The sequence below is a fragment of the Artemia franciscana genome, chromosome 9, assembly GCF_032884065.1.
Source record: "Artemia franciscana chromosome 9, ASM3288406v1, whole genome shotgun sequence".
Lineage (NCBI taxonomy): Eukaryota > Metazoa > Arthropoda > Branchiopoda > Anostraca > Artemiidae > Artemia > Artemia franciscana.
The window spans coordinates 37232478-37259291 of NC_088871.1; the positions used below are offsets into that span (position 1 = coordinate 37232478).

The following is a 26814-nucleotide window of genomic DNA, read 5'->3' on the forward strand; positions in this document are numbered from 1 at the left end:
CCACTTTCATTTAAGTTGTAAGTAGTAAGGAGCGGCTCAATAGTAACCGAAACTCTAAAGAGTTTTACGTGGGAGGATCTTTCCATGAAGGAATTTATCATGAGGGAAGAGAATTTCCATGAAGGGGTCGCATGGTTTTCAAGCATTATTTAGACAAAAAAGAAATGGAAAATAAATAAAAAACAGTTTGTTCAACTGAAAATAAGGAGCAGCATTAAAACTTACAACGAACTGAAACTATTACGTATATAAGGGGGTTCGTCTCCTCTGCAATTCCTCGCTCTTTACGTTAAAGTATTTTTAGTAATTTCAATCATTTATTCTACGGTCTTTGTGATTCAGGGGTTATTCTTAAAGCATTGGGACGAAATTCAAGCTTTAGTGTAAAGAGCGAGGTATTGACGAGGGGGTGAACCACCTCATATACGTAATACAAAAATACAAATATAGAGGTTCGTTACGTAAGTTAATTTGTGAGTTACGTGTATTTATTACTAATAAAACGTTCGTAAAAAAATAAAAAGTTCTAGCTGCCTTTTTAAGTAACCGAAAATTGGAGGGCAGCTAGGCTTCCTCGCCCACCCCTATTTCTTATCAAAATCATCCGATCAAAACTATGAGAAAGCCATTTAGCAAAAAGAAATAATATACAAATTTTGTTTTAATTATTCATATACGGTGAGCCAAAATCAAAACATGCGTTAATTCACTAACGTTCAGCAATTAAATAAAAAACAAGTTTTTTCAACTGAAAGTAAGTAGCGCCATTAAAACTTGAAACGAACAGAAATTATTCCGTATATGAAAGGGGTTGTCCCCTCCTTGACGCCTCGCTCTTTATGCTAAAGTTTTTTGTTGTTTTAAAAAGTAGAGTTGTGAGAAAGAGTAAAACTTTAGCGTAAAGAGTGGGGCATTGAGGATGGCACAACCCCTTTCATATACGTAATAATTTCTGTTCGCTTCAAGTTTTAATCACGCTCCTTACTTTCAACTGAATTTTTTTTTATTTTTAGTTAATCATTACTATTTATATCTAATATCTATAATTATATCTAAGTCATTGCGCTTATCCGTTTTCTTGCAGATTTCTTTCTTTGTAGAACACACATTTTTTCCCTAGAAGCATATTACTGTCGATGAAGTTTTTGGCACAAGATTTTATCGCACTGCAATAAATGGATAGGTCCGTTTAGTACAGCCGACAAGCGATATTTTTACAATTAAATGCCTTTAAGTAAGGAGTACGCATGAAATACTGGAAGCAAATATTTAATAACACTATGAACTATTTTTGAATTATTTTGATCATGCAAAGGTTTGCTGAATTGTGCAACATTTGTGATACAGCTCAGTGAAATTCTCAACTGTGTTACGTTTAATTAACAAGTACCGTTTTCAGTTATGGAACTTCTAACGATAGTCCACCATATTAGCTATATTGAATGTTATGAAATAAACATTTTTTTATTATAGTAGACAGTTTAAATGATGAGTCAAATTTGACGACTACTAAAAATAAAAAATAAATAAAATGCAAGGTAGAAAATTCAGTAATTTACGGTTAAAGATACTTTGAACGCTTTAGTTTAAGCGAATGTGCACGACAGAATAAATTTCCAACAGGGTCCCATGGCGTCTTTTAAATAAATAAGGAGTACGTATATAACACTCGAAGCAAATATTTAATAGCATTATAAGCTATTTTTTAATTATTTTGATTCATTAAAGGTGTACCGATTGCTGAATTGTGTAATATTTGTGATACCGTAGTTTTTTCTTTATTATGGAACTTGTATTAAGTATTTGTATGATGGTTTCTTGAGAGTTGAAAAAAGAAACTTACCTTCTACTAAGAGCTTCAGTACTTTCGACACCAAGCAAAGCACTCCTTGAAAAGCCTATTGCCTCACTAGAAGTTTGGAAGAAAAGAAGATGACCAAAAGCCGGTGTATTTCTTTGAACTTGGATTCCTTTTTTCAAAAGAAGTTTTTCGGTTTCACCGAGAAGTTTCATTTGAACCTGACCCTCCTCTGCTGCAGCGTTCAAATCGTAGATGTCAATAGGAGTTCTAAGCTGAACTTTTTTGTTTTGCCGCTTGAAAAGTGGGGGCTTACCTATAAAACAACTCGAAATTGAATAAGTGGTTATATTATTTTTCGCTGCTAGGATAATCAATAGGAACGTGGATATAATCAAGCTAGGAACGTGAAAAAGAATATTGAGTGTTTTGACGTACACTGTAAAAATTTAAAACGCATATACTAAAAAAAAAGGTAAGAACAAATTCAGAAATGTAAAGTCCTGATAAAAACTTACCATATATTGACCATATTCCAAATTGGCACCAATAAGCAGGTTATTATTTTACCTGCATCCACTCCCTTTCTTTTTTACACGTCGTAGCTATTTTCATATAGTTTTCATTATTCATTCATTTTGAAAGAGACAAAATTTTAGCTGCAATATCTAAGAAATAAAATTTTAGTTGATGGAATATTATTTTTATCATCTTATTCGCCAGAAATGGGAAAATGCGCCGTAAAATCATGCAAAAAAATTTCTCAGACCACACTGACTTAAAAAAAGAAGGTAAAAACAATTCATTAAAAAAAAGGTAACTAAATGTAAAATAAATCTATCGTGCTACATACAGTATGGCACGCGAACCCTTCAAAGCTTAGGGTGACCATTGTATTTTCATGAAAACTTAATAGATTCCTTAAACTAAAAGCTTTGTTTAGCCAACTCATTTTTGTGTTCTTTTGAAAGAAATGTATTTAAAAAGAAGGAAAAATTGCTGAGATTTCAATGCATATTAAATCTTTCTTAATGACATCTTCCTACCCCAGACAAGGACGACCTGCTTTTCGTTTGGCCCTAAGCGGTTGGACGAAAAGGACAATCTTCGGAAGTCTATCATCCTTCATCCGCAGAACGTGCCCTAACCATCTCAACCTTTCTTTTATTATAGCCGTAGAAAGCGGCTAACCCAACACCACACTTTTCTTACAGCCTACTGTTTGAAATATGATCAGTCAGCCGGGTACCCAGAACAATCCGTAGGTAATTTCCCTGGAAAAAATCTAGTAAATTTTCATCCGTTTTTCGGAGCACTCATGCTTCAGAGCCATATTTGACAACTGTCATCACTGTACCTTCCAATATTCTAATCTTGGTTCGCAGACTTATCCTATTCTTCCAAACTTTTTTAATTGTGAAAAAGCAACCCGAGTCCTGGCTATTCTTTTTTTAACATTTTCAATGCTCCCACCGTTTTTACTAATAATACCACCGAGGTGAGTGAATCTGCCCACCTGATCAATCTTTTATTTACTCAACGTCACCTTTTCGTCTTCACTTATTCCTGGCCTTAGTGACTCAGTCTTTTTAACATTAATTTTCAAACCTATTCTAGCATCCTGAACTCGCCAAAACCTCTAAGAGTTCATTCATTTTGATTTCACCAAGGATGCTTAATCCAAGAGTAAAAATTTGGTCGACACATCCTCTACCTTTTATAAGACCGCACTGTTCTTCACTTAAAACTTTGTCTACAGCATTTCTCAGTCTAAAATACATCATATTACTAAGTAATTTGCTACCTACAGGGATCAGATTAATGCATCAATAATTACGGCGCTCACTCTTATCACCTTTCTTATGTAGTGGTCTAACTAAAGTTTTCCTAAAATCGATTGGTACTTCCCCTTTCTCAAAAATCATATTTTTAATCTTCAGTATCTTATTTTTAACCTCGAAGCCACCATATTTAAAAAACTCATTTACCACCTTATCAGCACCTGGACCCTTTATTATTTTCTAGTTCTAATTGTACTGCCGCTATTTCTTCCTCACAAACCAAGTATTGCTTCACATCCAAGGTATTACAAACTTTTTCATTTTCCTCTATATCTTTTCTAGCAACTGTTTCTCGGTTTAGAACATTCTCAAAATGTCCAGCCCATCTCTCTTTAACTCTTTCCTTATCACTTAATTGTGGCCCCGTTCCTATCTTTAACTGGGACAAGTCCAGATTGACAAGTCCCTTTCAATTTATTAACATGCCAGTACAGTATTTTACTATTATGCTGTCTAGCTGCATCTTCCAGATCTTCGACCATTTTTTTCTATGGCCTCTACTCCACACCTCCTTAGTTCATACTTTAATAATTTCTCCACTTTCTTTAAATTCCTCTTGTTTTCATATGATCTATAGCTAGAAAAAAACTTTCTATATCTAAAAATTGTTTATATTTTATAATCTTATATATGCATTCATGCATCCGCAAAAGCAAGTTAACAGACCTTGAAATAGCCTAAGTGACAAGCATCGGCACGACCAGACGTTAGCCAAAAAATACCCTTTACAATTTCTTTAATTCAAAAGTTATTGAGCTACTAAGTGTCAAGTGGTATTTTGCAAATTATTAAATTTTGAGAATATCTTATGAATTAAAATTTAGGTTTCAAATTACTTAAATTTCTACAATACTTCCAAGCATGCTTACAGCAAATCTTTCAAAATATTTTCAAATTCGTCGTCTTCTATCTTTTTCTTAAATTCGCGGCGTCAGATATAATTAAATATCTGATTTGCCGCTAGACTTTTATCGAGGTTTTAAATGACTGCTGAATTTTCTTTTGAAAGAGTCAACAGAGATGATTTTGGAATAGCTTCCTCAGGAAAATCATTCCAGATTAAAGTATAACGTCGAGCAAAGGTGTTCCTCAGATACTCTGGACTCGGCTTTCCAGTCATAAGACATTATAACTGAACCAAGTTGTGTGCCTTCGTTAATGTTTTGGCGGTTCAACAACTGAGGGCACAATACGGGACGGCTCTAGAGAAGGAGGTGAATTTATATACTTGTAGAAAACAGCCGTCGAAGCTATATCAAACCTCTCACTAACAGATTAGAGAGAGTCATATGGAACATCTGAACTTTCTCTATTAGCCCAATTTTGATCTTTTGGAGTGGTATTAACAATGTCTTCGGAGAACCGGCATTTAGTGGGGCATCCACACTCGGTAATGGGTCTGATGCCAGATCTGTAAAGTGAGATAACAGAGCTGAATGACAGAAGGATTTTGCAGCGAAAGGTGGTCCCCAGCTTTCTTTTGCAGGAGGTTCTCACCCGATTGGGAAGGGTTTTTTAAGAGAGATCTATGGACAATTGGATTTCAAGGGGACAAAACTCGTCGAATTTCTTTATAGCTTCATTCGTGAAGATGAAGTTGGGGTGTATGCGTGGTACTTTTGATCGAGAGATCATCAGTTCTTTTGTTTTTGATGCACTGAAAATGAACATCCTAGCATCTAACCACTTTTCAATTTTCAAAAGGTTTTCAAAAAAAGATCATGAAATGGTCTTCATGCTGTTGGGATGACTGCATGTATTTTGGTGTCATCGACAAAGCGATAGAGAGGGCTCGCAAGTTTACCTACCATGTCATTTATTTAAAAAATTAAAAGCATAGGTTTTAATATACAAACCTGGAATACGCCTGACTTTATTGTTATTTGAAGGAACTGAACCCGTCAAGACCAACCTGAATGAACAATCAGAAAGAGAGCTGTCCATACCCTTTAACAGACGTCCTCTGACACCATACACATAAAGTTTCTTGAGAAGGTCCTGATGCCATGCTCTGTCGAAAGCTTAAGTAATGTTGAACGACAATAACCTGATGTCGTACCCTTTTGCCAGAAATTCAATCCAATCTTGGTGTTGGGCCATTAAGCAGTCAAGCGTTGAACGCTCCCGGCGGAATCCATATTGGCGGTCCCCTGAAAGTCCACTTGACTGTATGTGCTGATAAAGTGAATGATTCGAAACCTTTTCGTTGATTGTCCCAATGCCAGAAAGGATTAGAGCTACACATCGAAGAATTTGTTTTTAATTATCCCAAAGCTTTGATATAGCTCTATAACACCCCTTTGTTCATTTAAATTGTTGTTATATCAATAGCTAAAAGTGATTTTGTGTACAAGACACCATGTAGCAAAATTTTGGTTACGCAACACAACTCAAAAGGGAGCATAGCCCCCCTCCCCCTAAAAAACGTGAAAATTTAAGGAGGTTAAAATCTTGGATCATGCAGTATGGCCAAGAAGAGCCAACTTCAAATGATCCTCAGCTGTGTTACGAAGGAGTAAAACATCTACCAATCTTCCTGCCAACATGCACAGAGCTTGCTCTAGCAACAGATATGGCTTAAGTATTTGTTCCCATGACCTAGGCATTTTGGCTTCCACAATTTCAGCTTTATTTCTTGACGAATGAGAATTTCTAGTTCCTAATTAGAGTCTAAGGGTAATGTTTTGGCAAATAAATTTTAAACAACATGCAATGTTGAAATTCAAGAAGAACACTGGTAAATAATTTGAATATCAAGGACAAGTCCTGTGTGCTTTGCAGCCATTTTTGGCGTCAGTTAGAAACAACATAGTTCGTCTTATGTGGGTGATTGGTATTAGACTAACACGGTAATGTGCTTTTGAAATAGCCCATACATTTGGTGGTAGTTTTGTTTTATGCTTAAGGCAAGAGTACCTTAAACAATCGCCCTATCTCGTCCATCATAACTTATTTAGTTGGTCTGGCCAAATTATTTTGAATTGATTGGGGGGGCAGTCTTGCCAAAGCTTGTAGAGCTCTGATAAGAGATCTGTATAAACAACAGAAAACTAAGAGCTGACACCTACTTTTCCAGAAATCTTAGGGGAAAACTATTTAGCTTCTCCCGTTTTGTACCAGATACAGAAATGTTCAGGTTTAATGAAACTTGGATCACTAGAAAGTATAATTTTTTTTCCGATTAAACAGAGAGCTTGACGTAAATACGTTCTGAGATCATACTGGCTATGCATGACGTATCAAAACAAAGAAAGGAAATAATAAATGAAAAGAGAAAAAACAACTAGGTGAAAAACGAGGATTTTATCAGCCAGTAGCAAAATATAAAAAACAAGCAAATATTTCGACAAGGACCTCCGCCAAGTCGTCTTCAGTGCTCAAAAAAAAGAAAGAGGGAAAAAAGAAACAAAGAAGAAATAACAGCAAAATCTAACCTTTTTAAGTGAACTGCGCGAGAGGAAAAAAGACCCTTTTGTCGTTAATTATTTCAAGCTGATTAAAAACCAGCTACATTAAAACCTAAACCGAAAAGAAATCATTACGTATATGAGGGGTCTTGCTCCTTCTCAACACCTCACTCTTTACGCTAAGATTTCTTTAGTACTATTAAAAAAACTTCTTTGTGTTCTAGTTCCCTCATTTTGCGACGAAATTATTAGCACGGGCCGTAAAAATAGCCGGGATAGGTCTGGTACAGCATTTGAGCAGAGGTTGGAACTTAAAGCTGAATGTGGAGGGGATGACGTCCGAGATTCAAGTTTCCACGAATGCTGATCAGCTTACAATTCAGTTTTTCTGGCCTACGGATGTCTGCTGACGCTTTTGTTTTCTCAGGTCAAGTGTGAAAGATTTTTCAGTAAACTCATTAGCAAGTTTATTTTTCAGCAAGCTCATTAGGTGAGATTATGAACTACAATATCAGACGATCTCTTGGAAGCATTCATGTTGATGTCATATGAGCGAAAGCTGCCTGACTTCAACTACGCTTTTGTCAGAGCAGTAGTTTTTTTCTTTTTCTAGTCCAGTTATTTTGTTTTGTATCCTATCAAAATATGTATTTTGTGTTCTGATTGAAAGTAAAAAAAAATCTCAGAGGTGTTAAAAATCCTACTGAAGAGAATAAATACCGTGAATATACTTTGGCCCAGGTTTTCATGATGCAGGACGAAAGCTGAAAATGTATACAGCTGAAAATACGATGCCACTCCCCTTTTGTGTGAAAACCTGAGGAACACAGAGTCGAACCGAGCATCAGGGAGATCAGGCACAAAAAATAATTAGCGGTATCTGTCCTCTATCCACTGAAAGTCTACTTCTTACTTAGCGGAAAATACTAATCTGCCTGGCAGCCCCAATTTCGGCAAGAATGACGAGGAGCACAATTTCCACTAATTATTCAAGGCCTTTTCTGATTAAAGACTAAAAAAACAAATTTCTTTTATAAGGAGGGCCATACGTAAGGCCGCCTAACCCAAATGCCCCCTTAGCTTTTTGCTCCCAATCCGTCTCTGCAAATAAGGGATATGTAACTATTTGGCTGTGATTTTTAAGCTTTGGCTATTAGTATGCATTATCAGTGTAGATCAGTGGTTCCAAACCGATTTCAGGTCATATCCCTCCTAGGTATTTCTATAATCCTGATGCCCCCTCATGATATTTAAATTTTGTTGTTCCAAATCTTATGTGTATTCATCCGAAGGAAGCTTAAAAGGCCATTAGGTTGGTATTTTTTGGGTCGTCCTTTAGGTATACTTTTACTAAAGAAAAATACCGTTTAAAACAATCCTTTCAACGAAATTTATAACGTCATTGTAATGCTATCATATATCTTATATTTACACTTCAAATGCATACGCATGTGACATCATTCACATGAAAAATGTTCTCTTTTTCAAAATTAAGGCTTTAAAGTATAGTCATCCAAAGGGAGCACGTTTTACCCGTGGCCCGCTAAAATATTGTCATACGTCATACCCCACCAGTGGAGTCTGCGCCTCACGTTGGGAATCATGGGTGTAAATTATTCATCAGTATATTTCACCTTCCATGATTTTGGTTTTCGGCTTTTTTGCCTAAATGCTCTTAAAATATATTTTAAAACACAGATTTTGTGGTAGCTCTTTATTTATAATTAACACCAGTGATCTAGTGTAGTTTCAAACGTTAAATACACAGCGGTTCTTATGCTTATATTAAATAAAAAAGACTAGTTTTTTCAACTGAAAGTAAGGAACGACATTAAAATTTAAAACGAACAGAAATTACTCCGTGTATGAAAGGCGCTGTTCCCTTCTCAACGCCCCGCGGATTTACCAGTGATCTAACCAGCTTTGGCTAAAAGTATATTATATCGGTAAGGCTGTCATCAGTACATTTCACCCTTTTGGTTCTGTTTTAATATTTGTTTCTAGTTCCTTATTTGACCCTAAGGTAATGTTTTGGCTAATTACGTTTTATAAACTACAAGACGAACACCTGCAGATAGTTTAAATGTCAAGTGCGATCTTGTTTTTCTTTTCATTTTTGTAGTCATTTTTGTTGCCAGTTATCAACATAATTAAACTAAAACGATATTACCATTATTTCCGAAATTACCATATTTCGTGGTAACTTTTTTGTGATAGCCATAGCATGATTATGGTAGCATTGCTTTATTTCATGTTTCAGAGTTCGCAAATACAGCTACTTTTGATCTAATAAGAGGTGTGAAAGTAATTACTAGTGATTTTATCAGCTCTGGCTATCAATATATATCAAAGCAGCCGTTATAAGAATGCAATTTCGTGACTAAATACAAATCGACTTCTGAATCGGTATTCATTAAATCTTAAAATGAATTTGTTACAACTGTAATCAATTAAGACGCTGAAGTACTTGATTCTTAGAGTTCAAGGTCAATTCTATTGAAATTAAAATCTGTTCATTTAACTAGCCTTTATGTTGAGGCCATGGTTGCAGCCTGGATATTTATCAGGGGCCTGATAAGTTGTGACTTCCAATTTCCTCAAGTGAAAATTAAAATAGCATGAACTGATTTTGATTTTAAGCTCTTTATTTTATTATAACTGGGAGGAGGTAGGTATTCAAGAGGAATGAACTGAAAACACCATTGCTTGAATTGAGACTGGGACTTTTCTGTCCTTGAAGGCCCCCATTTTATTTTCTTTAAATTTATTAATACAATTTATAGAAAGTGTGTTAGAGTTCAGATTAAGGACCAGTGAGAGAAAAAAATTGCTTAACTTAATGTGTATTATCAGTTTGAAGTGCTTGAAATAAACTTCAAAGCCAAATCTTCTTTGTACTTAATCTGTTTGTTGTGCTGATTCTTATCGTTGTCTACGCGTCAAAGCAACTTTTTTTGCTTTACCACGGTATTGTTTTGACAAGCGGAGAGTAGTCTTGGTCAACTATGGAAATGGTTTATGTCAGAGGAGAGCCTAGAAACTAATCTTCACTCCCCCTCCCCTGGGCATTTCCAGGAAAATATTTAACCATTCCATGTTTTAAGAAATACAATTAAGAAGTTTGCTCACCATTTTTCGGTGTTCCTGGGCAGCAAAGTCCTGTTACTCCTTTCTCTAATTCACAAGTTGAACCATCATAACCAATTATATCTTGAAACCACACAGCACACTCTCCTGCCGGTCTGCACTTAGTAGGCTGACCGTAAAGTTTTGCACAACCTTGTGCAGGGTATTCTACTTCTGGTTCATACGCAGGGTAGATCGGCGCAGCTATAGGTGCATATTTCGGCTCTGGAGTTTTCTTTCCTCCAATAGAGAGTGTTGCGAAACCAGACGGAAACTGATTATAGTAGCTTCGAAAGAAACCATCCTGACGCTTGACACGGTGTGGACATTCACCGAGAACAAGACCCACTAGGGGTAAGAAGAGTAATAAATGCATGTCTGAAAAAATTTTTAGGATTAGCAAAAGAACATAAATGAAAAAAAATGGTTCTTTAGCCTATTTAAAAACATTGTGATAAATTTCTAAAACAGAAAAGAACATACCGGGACATACGCAGAAGAATGGACCTTAGGGACTGGACCTCCCACCAAAGTCCTAAAATATGGGACATTTCTTATTGCATTTATCAACTGGTTGATCTGAAATCCTACCAGGTGCCCATTATGGTTGAGAGCTATGGGGGCTGCTACTGTGAAACAACTGGAATTTCTGCCATCTATGTAATTTAAAAGAGTTAAAGCCCTCAAAACAATTTTACAGTTTGAAGATGAACATACGTAAGTGCCTTTTCATGCTCGGAGTCCTACCAGTTGTCCATTATGGGATCCTGAGTGTGTGAGTTGTGATTTTTTCCAGGATCAAGCGCTAAAGTCTTACCACACTTTGTATACTCCACATAATATACCAAGGGTTAAAATCCAATACAAATTTGAAATAAAAAGTTTAAAATGAAAAATTTCTTACTGTAAAACGTCTTGCGGTTGAATGTTTCTTCACTAGTTCAATTAATATTCCTCATACAATATAGTAATTAAGAAAGTTTCAGTTTCACCAGTGCACCAATCAGTCAAGATGAATATACTGAAATCACCTAAAGTGTTTGTAAAAGTGGTGTGTCACTCAACATATGTCTATAGATATGTCGGTTCATATAAGATTTTCTTTTGTTTTTATTACAGAGCATGAAAGGGCAGAAACTTTCTCAAATTAAGATTATACACCCGACGATACTTTTAATGACCGTTGACGTAGCTGGTAGAGTAGACTAGTGACATTGCTATAGCCAGAGGTGGGAGCTGAGGGTCTGGATTCTCTTCTCCTTTTTGATATGAGAAATAATTAATATAAACTTATCTGTTTGATAATAGAATGGCTATATTAAACAAGGAGTTATTATGTAAAATAATTGAGATCAAGAGAGACATCGATTTATTAGTTCGGATATCAAGTTTGAATAGTGAACATGAAAATTACGCCTATCCAGTGCACTAATGCTAGTACTGAAAACAATATTAAAAAGATATAAATATCGTTTTCTGTATATCAAATAGGCCAACAAATATGACGCCCACAACCTGAATACTAAATTACTTAACAGTTCGAACAATAGACTTTGCAATTGATCTATCCCTAACGAAGCTCAAAAGAAACTAAATAAATCAAAGCCGTCAATCAAACGTAAAATGTTCTTTTATGAATATTTGACACTTGTTTTTTTTCCTTGTTTTATTATCTTTAACTGGCTCTGTATATACGAATCTGTTATTTTGTTGTAGGAGCAGAACTTGGGCCTTTTCCCTTTTTTTGTATTCTTTTTATACCACCAATTTTAGTTTCTTGCGGAAAAAGTGGTAAAGGTTAAACTCCCACTGTAGAAAAAATGTGCACCTCTTGCCAGACCGATGAATGTGACAATATGTTTCGTTAGCTGCATTCAACTTTTGCCTCAGGCCCAGGGGCGAATCTCCAGCATTTTTATTTGGGGGCAAGAGGGGTATATATATAAGGATAGTCAATGGGTATGGGATATAAAGTAATTTTTTCTCCTCAGGGGGGCAATTGCCCCCCATATAAACCACGCCCAGGCTGAGGCCAATCGGATAGTTTTGCAATATTTTTGACCCAGACCCTATTGCGTATTTTGACCCAGAAGCGGAGTTTTATAGTCTATATCAGAGAAAAATATTTGAAATTGTTGTGTCAAAGTTTTATCTCTAAGAACTACTTTCTGCTTACGAGAGCAAAGCTCCGCTCAAGTATGAGGCAAGCAGGCATCAACTCCAAATTGAAGTTGGACTAAAATCTGAAAGTGCTTATGAGGATTAACGGCTCCTGGCCCCACATCCAAATTGTATTTTTAGAGTAAAAAACAGAAAATTTGGAGATACAGAAAAGAGCGTTTACCCATAGGGACAGAAGTGCTGTCATCTACTGTTACGAGCCAGTACGGCTTGTGATATAGGTTGAATTTGCTATTTCACGTTCCGTGTTTAGTGCTAATACAGAGGGTGGTATCGCACTTCTTTTAGACTTTATTTTGTTTTCTCGTTGCTAAAGAAACTAGAGCTCATCCTTTGCTGCTCTCTGATGTGAGAAAGTTGGGCCACGGCAATTGTGATTTAGGTTGAATTTGCTATTCCACGTTCCGTGTTTAGTGCTAATACAGAGGGTGGTATCACACTTCTTTTAGACTTTATTTTGTTTTCGCGTTGCTAAAGAAACTAGAGCTCTTCCTTTGCTGCTCTCTGATGTGAGAAAGTTGGGCCACGGCAAGAGAATCACCTTTTGAACAGATACATATTTTGTTCAGGCTGATCAATAATCCTTGAAGAGCCGAAGAAAGTATGATACGTCTATTTGTTATGCTTCAATGTGAAAATTTTGAGGGGCTGACAACTTTATAAGTGTTGCTAAAATCGAAAAAGGAAAACGATTCTGAACAAGCTAAATCCTGATTCACTGCAAAAATGAGTCAAGTCTCAATTTGTTGAAAAAAACAAATTTAAAGCAATAAGTGGATCCGCGACCCCTCCAAAGGAATCATGGGCTTTATGGGTATAAAATCGGGCATCAGTTTTCTTCAACCAATATGATTCAAGGGTCATAATTAGGTTTAATGGGCCTCTACCCTCTCCTAAATCTACTTACTTCCCACTTAATATGCCTAGCATATAAAGCTTTACATCTCTTTGTTCGTCTATTACAAGTTTATTATTACTATTACTAATGCTAATACTAACAACTCACCGCAGCACCAAGCCGTCTGAGATCACAGCTACACACGCTTTCAAGTTTAGACCTTCTTTATTATACATCTGGGGCAAACTTTTAAATACAGACATTCAAATTCAAAAAGCGTCAAGGACAGATTTTCGCGGTGCTCCCGATGTTTCCTTCTTTATCTCCATAATTGGCTTTAATTTAGGTTTTGAATGAAGATCTCCATCTCCTCTTAAAAAATCAATTCCTACATTCGTGGTGGATCCAGCATATAAAATATGCATGCAAAAAACAGCCTATGATAAAAACCACTACTACTAATAACTCACCGCAGTACCAAGTCACCTGAGGCCAACACAGATATGCACGCTCCTCCTCCAACCCAATCTATTCAAAGCCTCCCTCTTTACACTCTCCCATGAAGTTCCCATTTCCTTTAAATCTTTATTTATGACATTCTCCCACCCCTGAAGAGGACGACATGCTTTCCATTTAGCCCTAGAAAGTTGACCGAAAAGGACAATCTTCGGCAATCTGTCATCCTTCGTACGCAGAACGAGGCCTAGCCATCTCAACCTTTCTTTCACTATAGCCCTAGAAAGCGGGATTGAACTACATTTTTCTTAGAGCCTACTAATTGAAATACAGTCAGTCAGTTGGGTACCAAGAGCAATCCGTAGGCAATTTCTCTAGAAAACATCTAGTAGATTTTTATCCGTTTTTTGAGCTCCCATGCTTCAAAGCAATATCTGACCACTGTCATCACTGTAGCTTCCAATATTCTAATCTTGGTTTGCAGACTTATCTTCCTATTCTCCTAAACATTTTTTTTAACTGTAAAAAAACACCCTGAGTCTTGGCTATTCTACTTTTAGCATCTTCACTGCTCCCACCAATTGTTATGGCACTTGGTATTTACCAAGTGACATATAGCGAACGCGGAATATCGGTCCCGATTATGCTAATTTATGCACTTCCAGATAAGCTAAGATGATGAAATTTGGCAGGCGTATCAGGGACCAGACCAGATTAAATCAGAAATAGTCGTTTTCTCGATTCGACCTTATGGGGAGGGGGGTGGAGGGACGTTTATTTCGAAAAAATGAGATATTTTTAACTTACGAACAGGTGATCGTATCTTAATGAAATTTGATATTTAGAAGGATATCGTGCCTCAGAGCTCTTATTTAGAATCCCAACCGGATCTGGTGACATTGGGGGGAGTTGGAGGGAGAAACCTAAAATATTGGAAAACACTTACAGTGGGAGGATCTGGATGAAACTTGGTGGAAAAAATAAGCACAAGTCGAAGATACGTGATTGACATAACCGGAGCGGATTTTCTCTCTTTGGGGGAGTTCGGGGAGGGTTAATTCTGAAAAATTAGAAAAAATGAGGCATTTTTAACTTACGAAGGAGTGATCAGATCTCAATGAAATTTCATATTTAGAAGGACCTCGTAACTCAGATTTCTTATTTTAAATCCTGACCGGATCCAGGGTCGTTAGGGGGAGTTGAGGGAGGGGAGCCGGAAATCGTGGAGAAGTCTTAGAGTGAAGAGATCAGGATGAAACTTGGTGGGAAGAATAAGTACAAGTCCTAGATACGTGATTGACATAACCAGACTGAATCTGTTCTCTTTGGGGGCGTGGGAGGGGGTGCTAATTCGAAAAAAATAGAAAAATTGAGGTATATTTAACTTAAGACGGGTGACAGTTCGTCATTTTTAAATTTGATATTTAGAAGGAACCCATGTCTCAGTGCTCTTATTTTAAATCCCGACCAGATCTGGTGACATTGAGGGGGGAGTTGGACGGAGAAACCGGAAATCTTGGAAAACCCTTAGAGTGGATGGATCGGGATGAAATGTGGTGGGTAGAATAACCAAATATCGTAGACACGTGATTGACATAACCGAACTGGATCCACTCTCTTTATGGGAGTTTGGGGGATCCCATGCCTTGGTAAGTTCGGTGCTTCTGGACGTGCTAAGACGATGAAAATTGGTAGGCGTGTCAGGGATCTGTACATTGACTTAATAAAGTCGTTTTCCCCGATTCTACAATCTGGGGAGGGGGCTGAAGGGAGAGGAAAAATTAGAGAAAATGAAGTTTTTCTAACTTACGAGTGGGCGATCGGATCTTAATGGATTTTGAAATTTAGAAGGGCCGCGGGTTTCAGAGCTCTTATTTTAAACCTCAACCGGCATTAAGCGTCTGATTTTCCTTTTAAATTAATCCACTGACTCTTAGAATTTTGCTAGAGCTCATGCCATATGAGCTCTTGGCTCTTCCGACCTCGTCACAAGTGCCATATGAGCTCTTAGCTCTTGTTACTAATAATACTACCAAGGTAAGTGAAGCTGCCCACCTGATCAATCTTTTCGTTACCCAAAATTAACTTTCCGTCTTTACTTATTCCTAGCCTTGAGCAATACAAATGAAGATCCTAATTTTCTGAGGTTTACGAAAGTAAATTGGGAGGTTTTTTATTGGAAGTACCTCCTAAACCTCTGTATCTGCCAACGATGTTCACCAAGTAGCTTATTGCAAAATCTTATATTTATGAAAACCAATAATGAATCTTGTTAGGTTTTTTAAATAAAACCCCAAGTACAAAAACCATTAATATAATTACGTAATTGGCAATCATTATGGCTATTAGATTACAAACCTGGTTTGTGCACACCCATGTACATTAGTTCAAAGCGTATTTCAATGTGCCTCAAAATGTCTGGTATATATGAATCAATCCTCGTTAGGTTTGTGAAAACCTTGACCTTTGCGTAGTTACTGTACCTATTTTTTTTTTTAATTTCGTACCACATACGGTTATGAGACCAACGCCCAGTCCTAATCCTGCCCAACCACTCCAAAAATTCCTTCATCTTTATTTTATTCTTTAGGAATAATTAACTCCTTGTTTAAATTTAGTCGTCACACTATAAATTGGGAAGTAACTAAATTGGGATTAAAATCGATTAATTCTCTTTCCTTTATTTGTAAGAGAGATTGATTTTTTTTTTTTAAGGATTAATTAAGCTTTTTATTTTAAGGACTATCTTAAGGATTTTAAGGTCACCCAAGATATTATTTTTGGCAGTGGGGGCGGTTGAGGGTCCCTTTAGTCTGTGCTCATAAAATTAATTTACGAGTAGGAGAAACTTTTTATTTGCGTCCAACTTACCTCGTGTTAAGGTTTTTCTCGCTCCGTTTCTTAGGGTTATATGTAGTTTTACTACTAGGCCTACTATAAAAACTTAAATTTAGGTGCTATGACAACAAGGCGGCCTATTTTCCCTAATTTTCCACTGTAGTTCCCATAATTTGTTCCTAAAGTTTTATATTTTCATCATATTTTGGTATGTTTCAATAGGATTAACCTAACTTCCTTTTTGGGCGTGTTCCGTATAACTATAAAGCACCAATACTTTTTTCGATCAGAAATAAACTAATATTTTTATTTTTATTATTATTAGTTTTTTTTCCTTATTCGGGCAGCTGCCACTGTACAACAGCCACGGCAAAAAAATTAGAGAAATCTATAGTATGCTAGGTTGTCAGTTACTGCTCCGTTCAGACAAAAACTGTAAAAGAAGTGAAAGTAATCTTAATAATAAAACTAATACTTAAAAGAAGAGTGAAAGCGTTTCAATTAAAGCTTTTAAAAGTCTTTGGCAACCCTTAAGCCAAACGTTGTATCACATTCGATCTCTAGAAAATATGGATTTGATCTATACGTACATGTCATCAGTAACTAGCTCGAACGAAAAATGCAATTAAACACAAATTAAGAGTTAAATAAATGTTTGTTTTCTGTAAAATGATATATAGATCGTGCAGATAATGTAAAAATTAGCTAGTTTAATAGCTACATTTAATACATCAGCAGTGGCAAATCTAAGGCACACAAGACATTTAAGCAAAGAGATTAGAATTAATAGTTGCTATAATTGAAAACCTTAAAATTGAATTTGAATTTCAGCTTGTTTTTATCAAACCACACGTCTGCGTAGTAAGCTTTCGCAGTAGTAAGCTTTGCTTAGAATCTTGCATTAAAATCTTGGTACAGTTGCATATACTTCACCCCCGAAATCTTGAGACTATACAAAATTTGACTATTTTGATGTTTTTTTTGATGTTTAATATATTTTTGATGTTTTTTTTGATGTTTAATATATTTTTGATGTTTTTTGAATTACCACCCGTCACCACCAGTCAATTCGTATGAAATACCTGAACCAGCTTATTTAAACTGTGAAAAACTGGCCCACAGCCACTCACCCTGTCCCCCTCCCGCTCTTCATATCACGGAACGTTCAAGATTTGTCCCAAAATTAACTATGTACTTATCGGTTATATAATAAACGCTGTAAAATTTCGAAACAAGAAACTGGTCAAAGAACTTCTTTATAATGTCGATCATTTGGATGGCGAAGATCAGATGTGGTAATAACCGGTTAGTTTGCTTTGACTAGTGATAGAAAATAGTGTCTCACTCTGGATGTTCAAGCTAAGATTTGGGGTTTGCCAGGGACCGAAGAACAGGCAATTATATTTCTCCAGGATATGCCCTCATTTAATATATGCTTTTCTTTACCCCCCCCCCCTAATGTGCAAATATATAGCCCTAATTTCTTTCTTAAACTATTAAATATTCATCATATATTGTTTCATTTCATTAGGATTAATCGAACTTCAATTCCGAAGTGTCTATTATATAATCGATAAGTACTATTAATTATGTTGACCATTTAAATCCCATAATTTCGCGCTTCTATTTTCAAATGTTGATCTTTCCAAAATTTTAAACCCTATCCAAAATTATTTACTGCGAACACGCTTGTCTATTTGCCAATTAGTAAGTCTCGTTTATAGGTCTGGTCTGATCGATTATGTTTCTATGCAAGCTATTTATTTCTGTTTTCTTTAAACTTTTATGAATAAATAATTCAATATAAAAATTAGTAACTTCAAGTAAATTTTCAATCATAAATACGAGGTTTAATTAATCAGCTAATTTTTGGACTGTGATTATGCCGCGGTTTTGTCGAGGGTTTTGCTAGTACCTTTATAGAGCATAATTGGCATGAAGCAGAAAGAATGTCAACAATTGAAAACCTGAGTGATGAAAATTAACCAATTTTTCTGCCACGTCGATTTCCTCATTGAAACATACGAAGTATTCATATTATTCATTAAGGTCACAAAGACCTATAAGGGCTAGACTTTTTTTTATCTACTATTTTATGCCATTCGTATATTTTAGGTTAAATATAAAAGCTGAAGGAAACTATTTTCGATTTACTAATTAAAGGATCATTTATTTTTTAATTGTTCTTATCATATTTTATTCTTTTTATTTGATTACTTAATTAATAATTTATTTTTAATCATTTTGATCTTAATTTAATTATTATTATTATTCTATTATTTTTATTTTACTGTGTTATTATTAATTTATTAAGTGCTTTCATTTATTAACTGCGTCCTCTACATTATTAAAAAAAATAAAAAAATAAAAAAAATCAATTAATGGTTATAACCATTAGATTATTTATATGAAATATAGCGCCCCTAAAATTTCTGCACCCGGTACAAGCACCCCCTCTTTCCCTCCTGCCCCCCCCCAAAAAAAAAGCCACTGACCCTGTCCTGTATTTTAAAGTGCCTGAAAAGACAAGTATGCAGCCGGTGGAAATTTTGCAATACTGTAGGCCTATCATAAATATGACTTAAAAATGTAAAATCTACCAGGATCTTGCTACTTTCACTGATCCCAAGTCTCTCTTTTATCCCCAATTATACTTCAAGGAAATCCAAGGCATTTCAGACTGCGAGTCTCATCTCGATGGAACTAATAACACCAATATTTAGACCCATAGTCATGTATTTAATTTACACATGGTAGGTTCCTTACACCATAAGGCAGAGGGGAGGGTATCTTGAAAGTCCTGACCCTTTCCGAAAAAACAAATCTGTACAATTTTTTCTACAGTATTTCATGTTTTCCGTACAATTCTGGCAATTTTTACCCCTTTTTCAAAGTTTTATTTTTTCTTGAATTCCAATATATGATGAATAGTATCTTTATCTGCAAACATTCCGAATATAATTGCATTCTCGTGCACTTTTTTTTTGTTTGTTGGAAGGGCTGGTTGAAAAAAATGCTAATGAATTCATGTTATTTTATATGTGGGCAAAAATTTCCAAGGGGAGGGGTTACCATTGGCGAATTGTGAGGGGTCATTTTCTGTGGGGAGGGTGGGGGGTGTTTCCAAGGGGAGGATTTTCCGCGGAAGAAGTTTCTGCAGGAATTTTCCAGGGGTAATTTTTCAAATACTTTTGAGTTAAAAGGTATGGTGAATATTAAGACGTGCGGGGGAATTTTTCGAATGTTTTTTTTTTTTGTAGTTTCCTTTTTTGAGATCGCAGGAACTTGCGGCGAGTAAGTTAATTGATGATAAAAATAAGAAATTATGTGGCTTTATCAAGGATTTTGACAGCGAGGAAAATCAATGAAGAGATGGGCTGAAAATGCACACAGTACAGCCCGGATACATAACTATCCTCGCCTCAGTCATAACTAAACCTTCTGGGTTGAAACTTTTGAAGTATTTATATAAATAATAATAATTATATGAAATTAAATTAATCATTTATATTAATCGCATGCATTATACTAATGATATATTTCATAGATGAGTCAGCTCGATGCAACTGGAAGCTGACTAAGAAAAAAAATCAACTTCAACGAAGAGTGCATGAGAGTGTTTTTGTGTAAAGCAGACAATGCAATAAAACTACTTCTGTAACAAAACCTTTGGTTATCAATGCAAATTAGTTCCTTCTTTTATAATGCCAATGGATTACAATGGATTCACTAAAAAAAAATTGAATATAGCGATTTAATGCTTAATTATCATTTATTAAACTGTCTATTGTTCTCATAAATCTGAGGATTTAAAAGGTAATTGACTTGCCGGAATAACTTGTCGGTTCCCGAAATTATTTCTATAAGCCTGGTCACGTATTCACCATCTGTAAAAGGTATTTTCTGCAATGGAAAATAATTATTATATATATTTTTTAACTTTATTATTTGTGAAATAGTCAATGAAAACGCACTTATTAACCTCTGTGAATATGGTATTTGACAGGACCGCATCCCCGATTTTTTTTTCGAGGGGGGGGGGGGGGGGGGTACAAAAAAACTAGAAAATACATCAAAAATTTGTTTATATAGATTTTTGTTACGTTTCTACGAGTCGGACAAACATTTCTGGGGGAGGCTAAACCCACCAATCCCCCCGGATACGTCCTTGGCGTTTGGTTTTACTATTTGAATTTCAGTTTGAAAGGTTCATAGAAACCTACAATTAGGGACAGAGCCTTGTTTTATTTTGTCTAAACTTACTTTTTTTGTGTCCGATCGACTTGCATTTAGTTTTGGAAGACGATTTATAAGTTTTAGTTGTTTACTTATGTTTTATGAATTGCCTGATGAAGCAGAAAAAAATTTAACAGCTAAGACTTTCCATAACATCAAGGGGCTGACTATGCGAACAGGTTGAGCCCCTTCCCCTAAAACATTGCATATTGCACACCTTTCCAGCTCTCAAAATTGATTTCCACAAGGTGCCCTGTAAACTCGAAATTGTAGCGATGCCTTAAACTGTCCGCGCTTTAAGATATTAAATAAAAAAAACAAGTTTTTTTAACTGAAAGTAAGGAGCAAAATTAAAACTTAAAACGAACAGAAATTGCTCCTTATATGAAAGGGGCTATTCCCTCCTAAGCACCCTGTTCTTTACGCTGAAGTTTGACCCTTTGTCACAACTCTACTTTGTAAAACAATAAAAACCTTTTTAAAACCTAAAAACCCGAAGGGTGCACGTCCTACCCATGACCCACCAAAATATTGCCATGCCCCACCGATGGAGCCTGCGACCCGAATTTCCACCTTATAATGTAATATCCTAAACCAGAGGCTCCCAACTTACTTTGGGTCATACCCCGCTTAGGCTATGACCCCTCCTGACATTTAATTTTCCTTATTCGAAATTTTACGTGTATCCACATGAAGGAAACTTAAAAGGCCATTAACTTGCTATATTTTTTCGGGTCGTCCTCTAAATATATTTTATACTAATCAAAAGTATTGTCTGAATACAATACTTTTTATACAATGTATGTCGTCATTGCAATACTATCATGCATCTTTTTTACTCTTCAAATGCAAATGAATGACACTTCATTCACATGACAACTTTTTTTCTCCAAAATTACGGCTCTGAAGTATAGGCAGTCGATGGGTGCACGTCCGATGGGTGCACCAAAATATTACCATGCTCCACCCTGGAGCATGCGACCCAAGTTGGGAATCACAGCCCTAAACTTGAGCTCATATCTGACGCTTTAATTACTTTAGACGGTTTGAGCTTTCATTTGAATCGAGCTTCTTTGGAACATGATTTCGCTTTTTTGAAACATGATTTTTGTACAAGCATTTAAATGAGTAAAAATATAACTTGCAACATAAAAGAATTATGTAGCAATTAAAACTAATAAAACGAATCACCGTAGGTGATAAATATTTCTGTTGCTCTTCCGAAGGCTGGATTTCCAAAAGTTGAAAATGCTTGGGTTTCTGACTCCTTTGCCAAGAAGAAAGTCACTGATCTTGAAGGCTAGAAGACTAATTATTTAAAGAAAGCAATAAGAAGTAAACTAAACAAATTGACGCCTGACAATTTGAAAAAATTCCAAGAAAATTTTGTCTATGGAGGTTGATGTAGAGGAAAGATTAAGTGCTATGATTCAAATCTTCTTTGACAAGGCCGTTAATGAGCCAATATATGCTCCCAAACACGCTGAAGTTTGTAAAAATAATGTTGGAGAAGGAAGTGCCCACAGCCAGTGGAACAGCGAAAATTGGTTTGAGGAAGCTTCTTCATGACAGGTTTCTGGAGATTCTCGAAAAGAAGAAGAAAGAAGAAGCAATTGTATCCAAAAAGAAAGCCATACAGAAAGCCGATACAGAAGAGAAGAAAGAATTGGAAATAGAATTGGACGAGAAAAAAGCAACAACAAAATGCATTTGGTTGGGAAAAAATCATGTTTATACGCAAATTGTTCAAAATGGGGATGTTGAGCGCAAAAATAAAAAAATTTGGTATATCTAAGCTTCTTAAAATCTCGTGATAAGGAAGAACTGGTATGCCTTTGTAAATTGATTTGTACAGATAGTAAAACACATGAAAGAAATTACCGCGCAAAATACCCAAGAGCAAATGCTGAAGCTAAAAGTTGGGGAATTTAATTGCAGTTACCGCGGAAGAAACTAGATGTATACCTTGACGAAATGAGGAAATTGAGCCAGAGCAAATATTTTCATATCGTATCTGTTTCCAGTTAAAATGTGACAAATCTTAGAGTTGAGCCTCTTCGTTCTTTTTACTAGTTTGAAAAATCTGGGTTTCACGAAAGGTTCACTTTGAATCCCGTCTCCAGGATCGCATCCTGAACAAAGAGATAGTGTTTCAATTTTTTTTTTTAATCTGAATCTCTAAATTAATTTTATATTCAAAGATCAAGTCCGGGGGACAAAATTGCGCGGGGTCAAGAACGTATTCCATCTGACCAATAAAAGTTTACCTGGCTTTGTTAGGCGCGTTGTTGTATAATGTAAGTTCCGGCTTTGTTGAGTATAATCTAAATTCTATGTTTACTGTGTTGCCAATAAATTCTTGTTGCCTGGAATCTTACAGTTTTTCTTGAACTACATTACATATATTAGGATTTACATACAAACTATATTAATGATAGTAAAACAATAAATATACAATTAATAAATACATTTTTTTAGAAGTAAGATAGTCATAGTCCGATATCTATAATAGGTTTGTCGACTAGGGAATACCAAATCCAATTCTTGCCCCGGGCGCTGGCAGGTCCAGAACCATCTCTGGTTTTGGGTCAAGCACTCTCCTTAAATATCGTGGTTTTCATAGTTTTTTCGTCATTTCAAACTGTTCCTACACGATTTACCAATTAATTGCTACTTTTTAGTTCCTCCCTCTTGCACATTTCCAGTTCTCAAAATCAAATTCTTGCTCGCATGCCAGGTAAACCTAAAAATGTTGCGATGCCTGGAATCGCTTAAACATTTGATATTACTTTTAGATGCTTGCACTATAACTAGCCAAATCATTGTATTTTTTAAGGAATCCAACTGCCCCCAAGATTATTTATAAGCGGCATACGGCTTTTTTATGCAAGATATTTTTTTAACCCCCCGTGCACCACTAGAAAAGACATGCAGGTGCTGAAGAACAATCTACAATATAAAACTACCTATTATTCTTAACCTAATCTAACTTTTATTGACTCAAGTTACATAATAATTTTTTTTTCAATTCTGCTTAAAATAACAGATACAGGCCTACTCCTTTTTGCAACAACAGAGAGAGTAAACATAGTTTCAAAAAGAAACCAAAAATTTCGAGCTTCCATAATTATTGACTTTAAATTATTATTGACATAAATTATTATTGACATATTATTGAATTATTGAAATAAATTCCCCCCTAAAGTCCTGCTTTATTAAGAAAGCTTCATTCTAGTTCGTTCATCACTTTCTATTCTTTACTAATGAATGATTGTTTATAAAAATAGAATGGGAAAACTGTTCTTGTTTTATTAAGGGATGATTCCTTCCATGTTCCATCAAGTAGAGGAATGGTTAGAACTTCTTATAGTATCAAGTTCTTTTCATTCCTCAGGTTTAGTTTTAGGGAGCAGAGAGGGCACTTGCCCCTAGCGCAGAAATTTTAGGGGTGCAAAATTTCAAATAAATAATCTTACGGTTGTGATCATTTTGTAATTTTTGAAATTTTATTTTTATTAAAATAAAGTTAAGGGCACAGTTTATAAATGAAAGCAATACATAAATGATCATTGAAATCAAATATAAATAAAAAATAAAAATAATTTATAATAATAATTAGAATAATTAGTAATCAGATAACTTAAATAATAAATTGAAAATAATTAGAAAGCAAACTGTAATTAGATAATAAATTGAGAATAATTTCGTTAATGAATGAAAATTTAGTTAAAATTCAGCCTGATTATTTTGTGGGAGACAGGAGGGCACTAATAAAGATATTGCCCCGGGCACAAGAGAGGCCAGAACCGCCACTGTCTGTCCTTAACTTGATTCGACAGGGAATGAATCACTCCCCAACAGGCACGTACGCAGGAATTTTTTTCGGGGGGCCCAAAACCTTCGAAACAGCAGATATAAAGAAACACTTTTTTTATTTAGTAGCTAAATAAATGCAAAAAGCACCTACATCAAAAAATACGGATTAACTTTAATCTTTAGTATTGTAGCGGATGGGGGGGGGGAAGACTGAAGCCTCAAAAGTACGTTTTAGGCTCAGGTTATGTTCATAGCGATTCAGAACCAGTTTGGATCTATTATATCCCACTGAAATGGAAATTTTAGGGTCAACAGTGCAATATGGGTGCTGTGGGGGTAGTTCTTCTATTGCAAAAACGTCGATTTTAATGAAAAATGATAGTTTCCAAAATTGATCCATTGAAAGCTGTACTTTATCCTGAAAAGGGGGGATAAACACCCTAATATCAAGGATAATTCTATTTTGCTGTGGAAAGCAAACTCTCTTTACGAAAAAAAATAACAGTACAATCGCTAATTACTTCAAAAAGGGTAATAAGTTTAGACAGAAAATGAGTTAATAATTGGGCTGTGACTTGACCGGATAATTGCATGCTGTAAAATCCCCCAAAAAAGGCTTCACACGTGTATCTAGATTCTTAATAAATGTCCTACTTTTGCCAGAAATCCCAAGAAACCATGGGGAAATTAAACATTTCACAAAATTTTGGGGGGTCGTGCCCGAAGGCCCCCCCCCCGCGTACGTGCCAGCTCCCCAATTAAACAAAAATGTTTGCCTGTTCTCCTTTATTTAAGTAAAAGTTCGCACCATTACCTGATAAAACATAGGTAGTAAGAAATGAGCTAGAATGGGGCTTTTGAAATGAAACGGATCTGAAGATTGCAATCAGGTAGAACAAATCAGCTAAATCGCACTATTTCCGTTCAACCCGACATACGGAAAAACAACGAAAATTAGACGACAAATGAGCAAACTATGTTACCGTTGATGATTTTGTCTTTTTGATTTTAATTTGATTCCATGATTGATGAATCAAGCACATTCATTTCCTCTCTATTACATGAAACTTCTTTGGATAAAATTAGACAAGTCATTATTCGGATAATTAGAACAAATATCTTTCCTGAGCAGGGATGTGATTTGCTATGGGCAAGGGGCAACTGCCCCCTCGAGACCCAAGTTTGTCCAGAGACCTCCTTTTGCCCCCCTCCCAAAAAATGAAATTTAGTTTCTGCAAAAATCTTTTCAAAATTAAGATAAGCTTGCATAATTCAAGTATCCAGAGAAACGGTCAGTTTTTTTAGTACATCCTTGCCTCGATGGTAATATATGACTCAGTTTTCAGTTTTAACTGTCATTTTCACTCAATTTGGGAAAATTGGCTCCAAATTTACCCCTCCCCCCCAGGATTTTGACGAAATTATGCCGTTGTTCAAAAGGATTGTAGATAGAAAAGCGGGAGAACTTTTGATATTAGAGATTATTGATTTGAACGATTAGTGAAGGGGTTGGACATGTTAAAATTGTTAATGTAACTTTGTCTAATTGCCCTTCGACCAAAAATTTCGAGGGAGTGGATTCAAACCCTATATCTCCCCCCCCCCCCCACCTGGATATGGGCTTGCAGGAAATTTAAGAAAATCGACACAACTTACCGGCTTCAGACTTAACCTGTAATCACGATCAAATATAAACCTAAAATATTCTTGGCCTAGACTCGCAACTCGAGTTTATAAGCCTTTTGTTAGGGCGGTGTCTCAAAGTTCCAGTTAACCTAAGGCTTTTTTATCCAACGCAAGGATACCGTCCAGTTGAAAACTCACGTATTACATCATAAAGAAAAATTCCAGCCGTGACTCGACCCGGGACTAAGGTAGCAGTTCATGGTAACTTGACGTCAAATATACCTTGTATAAAAAAAAAGAGGAAAGGAAAGAACATTGATCTTCAATAAAACGTCAACGACCCCTTTATACAACCATGTTTTCTTTTATTTAAAAAAAAACAGTTATTGTTAAACAAATTTGTATTTAACTTTGGAATATAAATATAAAAAATTTTACCACAAGGGTTCCCCCTTGTATTTCTTATCTATATGGACAATCGCCAAAACTTTCCCGGTTAGGTGGGAGACTCTCGAATAAAATTGTGCATCTAGGGGTTATGTAAAACTTGGGATATACTGATCTTCTCAAACCCCAAAAGTTTCCTCCGATTCCCGCATAGTAAGTCATATTTTCAAGTAGCTTTTTGGGTATGATAAATCGTTTGGGTAG

General features: G+C 35.7%; 1 protein-coding gene across 2 annotated transcripts in view; it reads right to left on the reverse strand.

Annotated features, from left to right (window-relative positions):
- LOC136031366 (peroxidase-like) overlaps window positions 1-26325 on the reverse strand; it is a 110337-nt gene extending 84012 nt beyond the window's left edge. Inside the window, exons 1-3 of one of the 2 annotated variants that reach the window (XM_065710869.1) lie at window positions 26194-26325; window positions 10176-10550; window positions 1844-2114 (exon numbers count right to left, since the gene is read on the reverse strand). In XM_065710869.1, coding sequence (XP_065566941.1) covers window positions 1844-2114; window positions 10176-10548 — 644 coding nt within the window. In that variant the 5' untranslated portion in view covers window positions 10549-10550; window positions 26194-26325. Of the gene's footprint in view, window positions 1-1843; window positions 2115-10175; window positions 10551-11076; window positions 11094-26193 lie in introns of those variants that run through there. The other variant, XM_065710870.1, reaches the window with a different exon arrangement.
- Window positions 26326-26814: the final 489 nt, after the last annotated feature.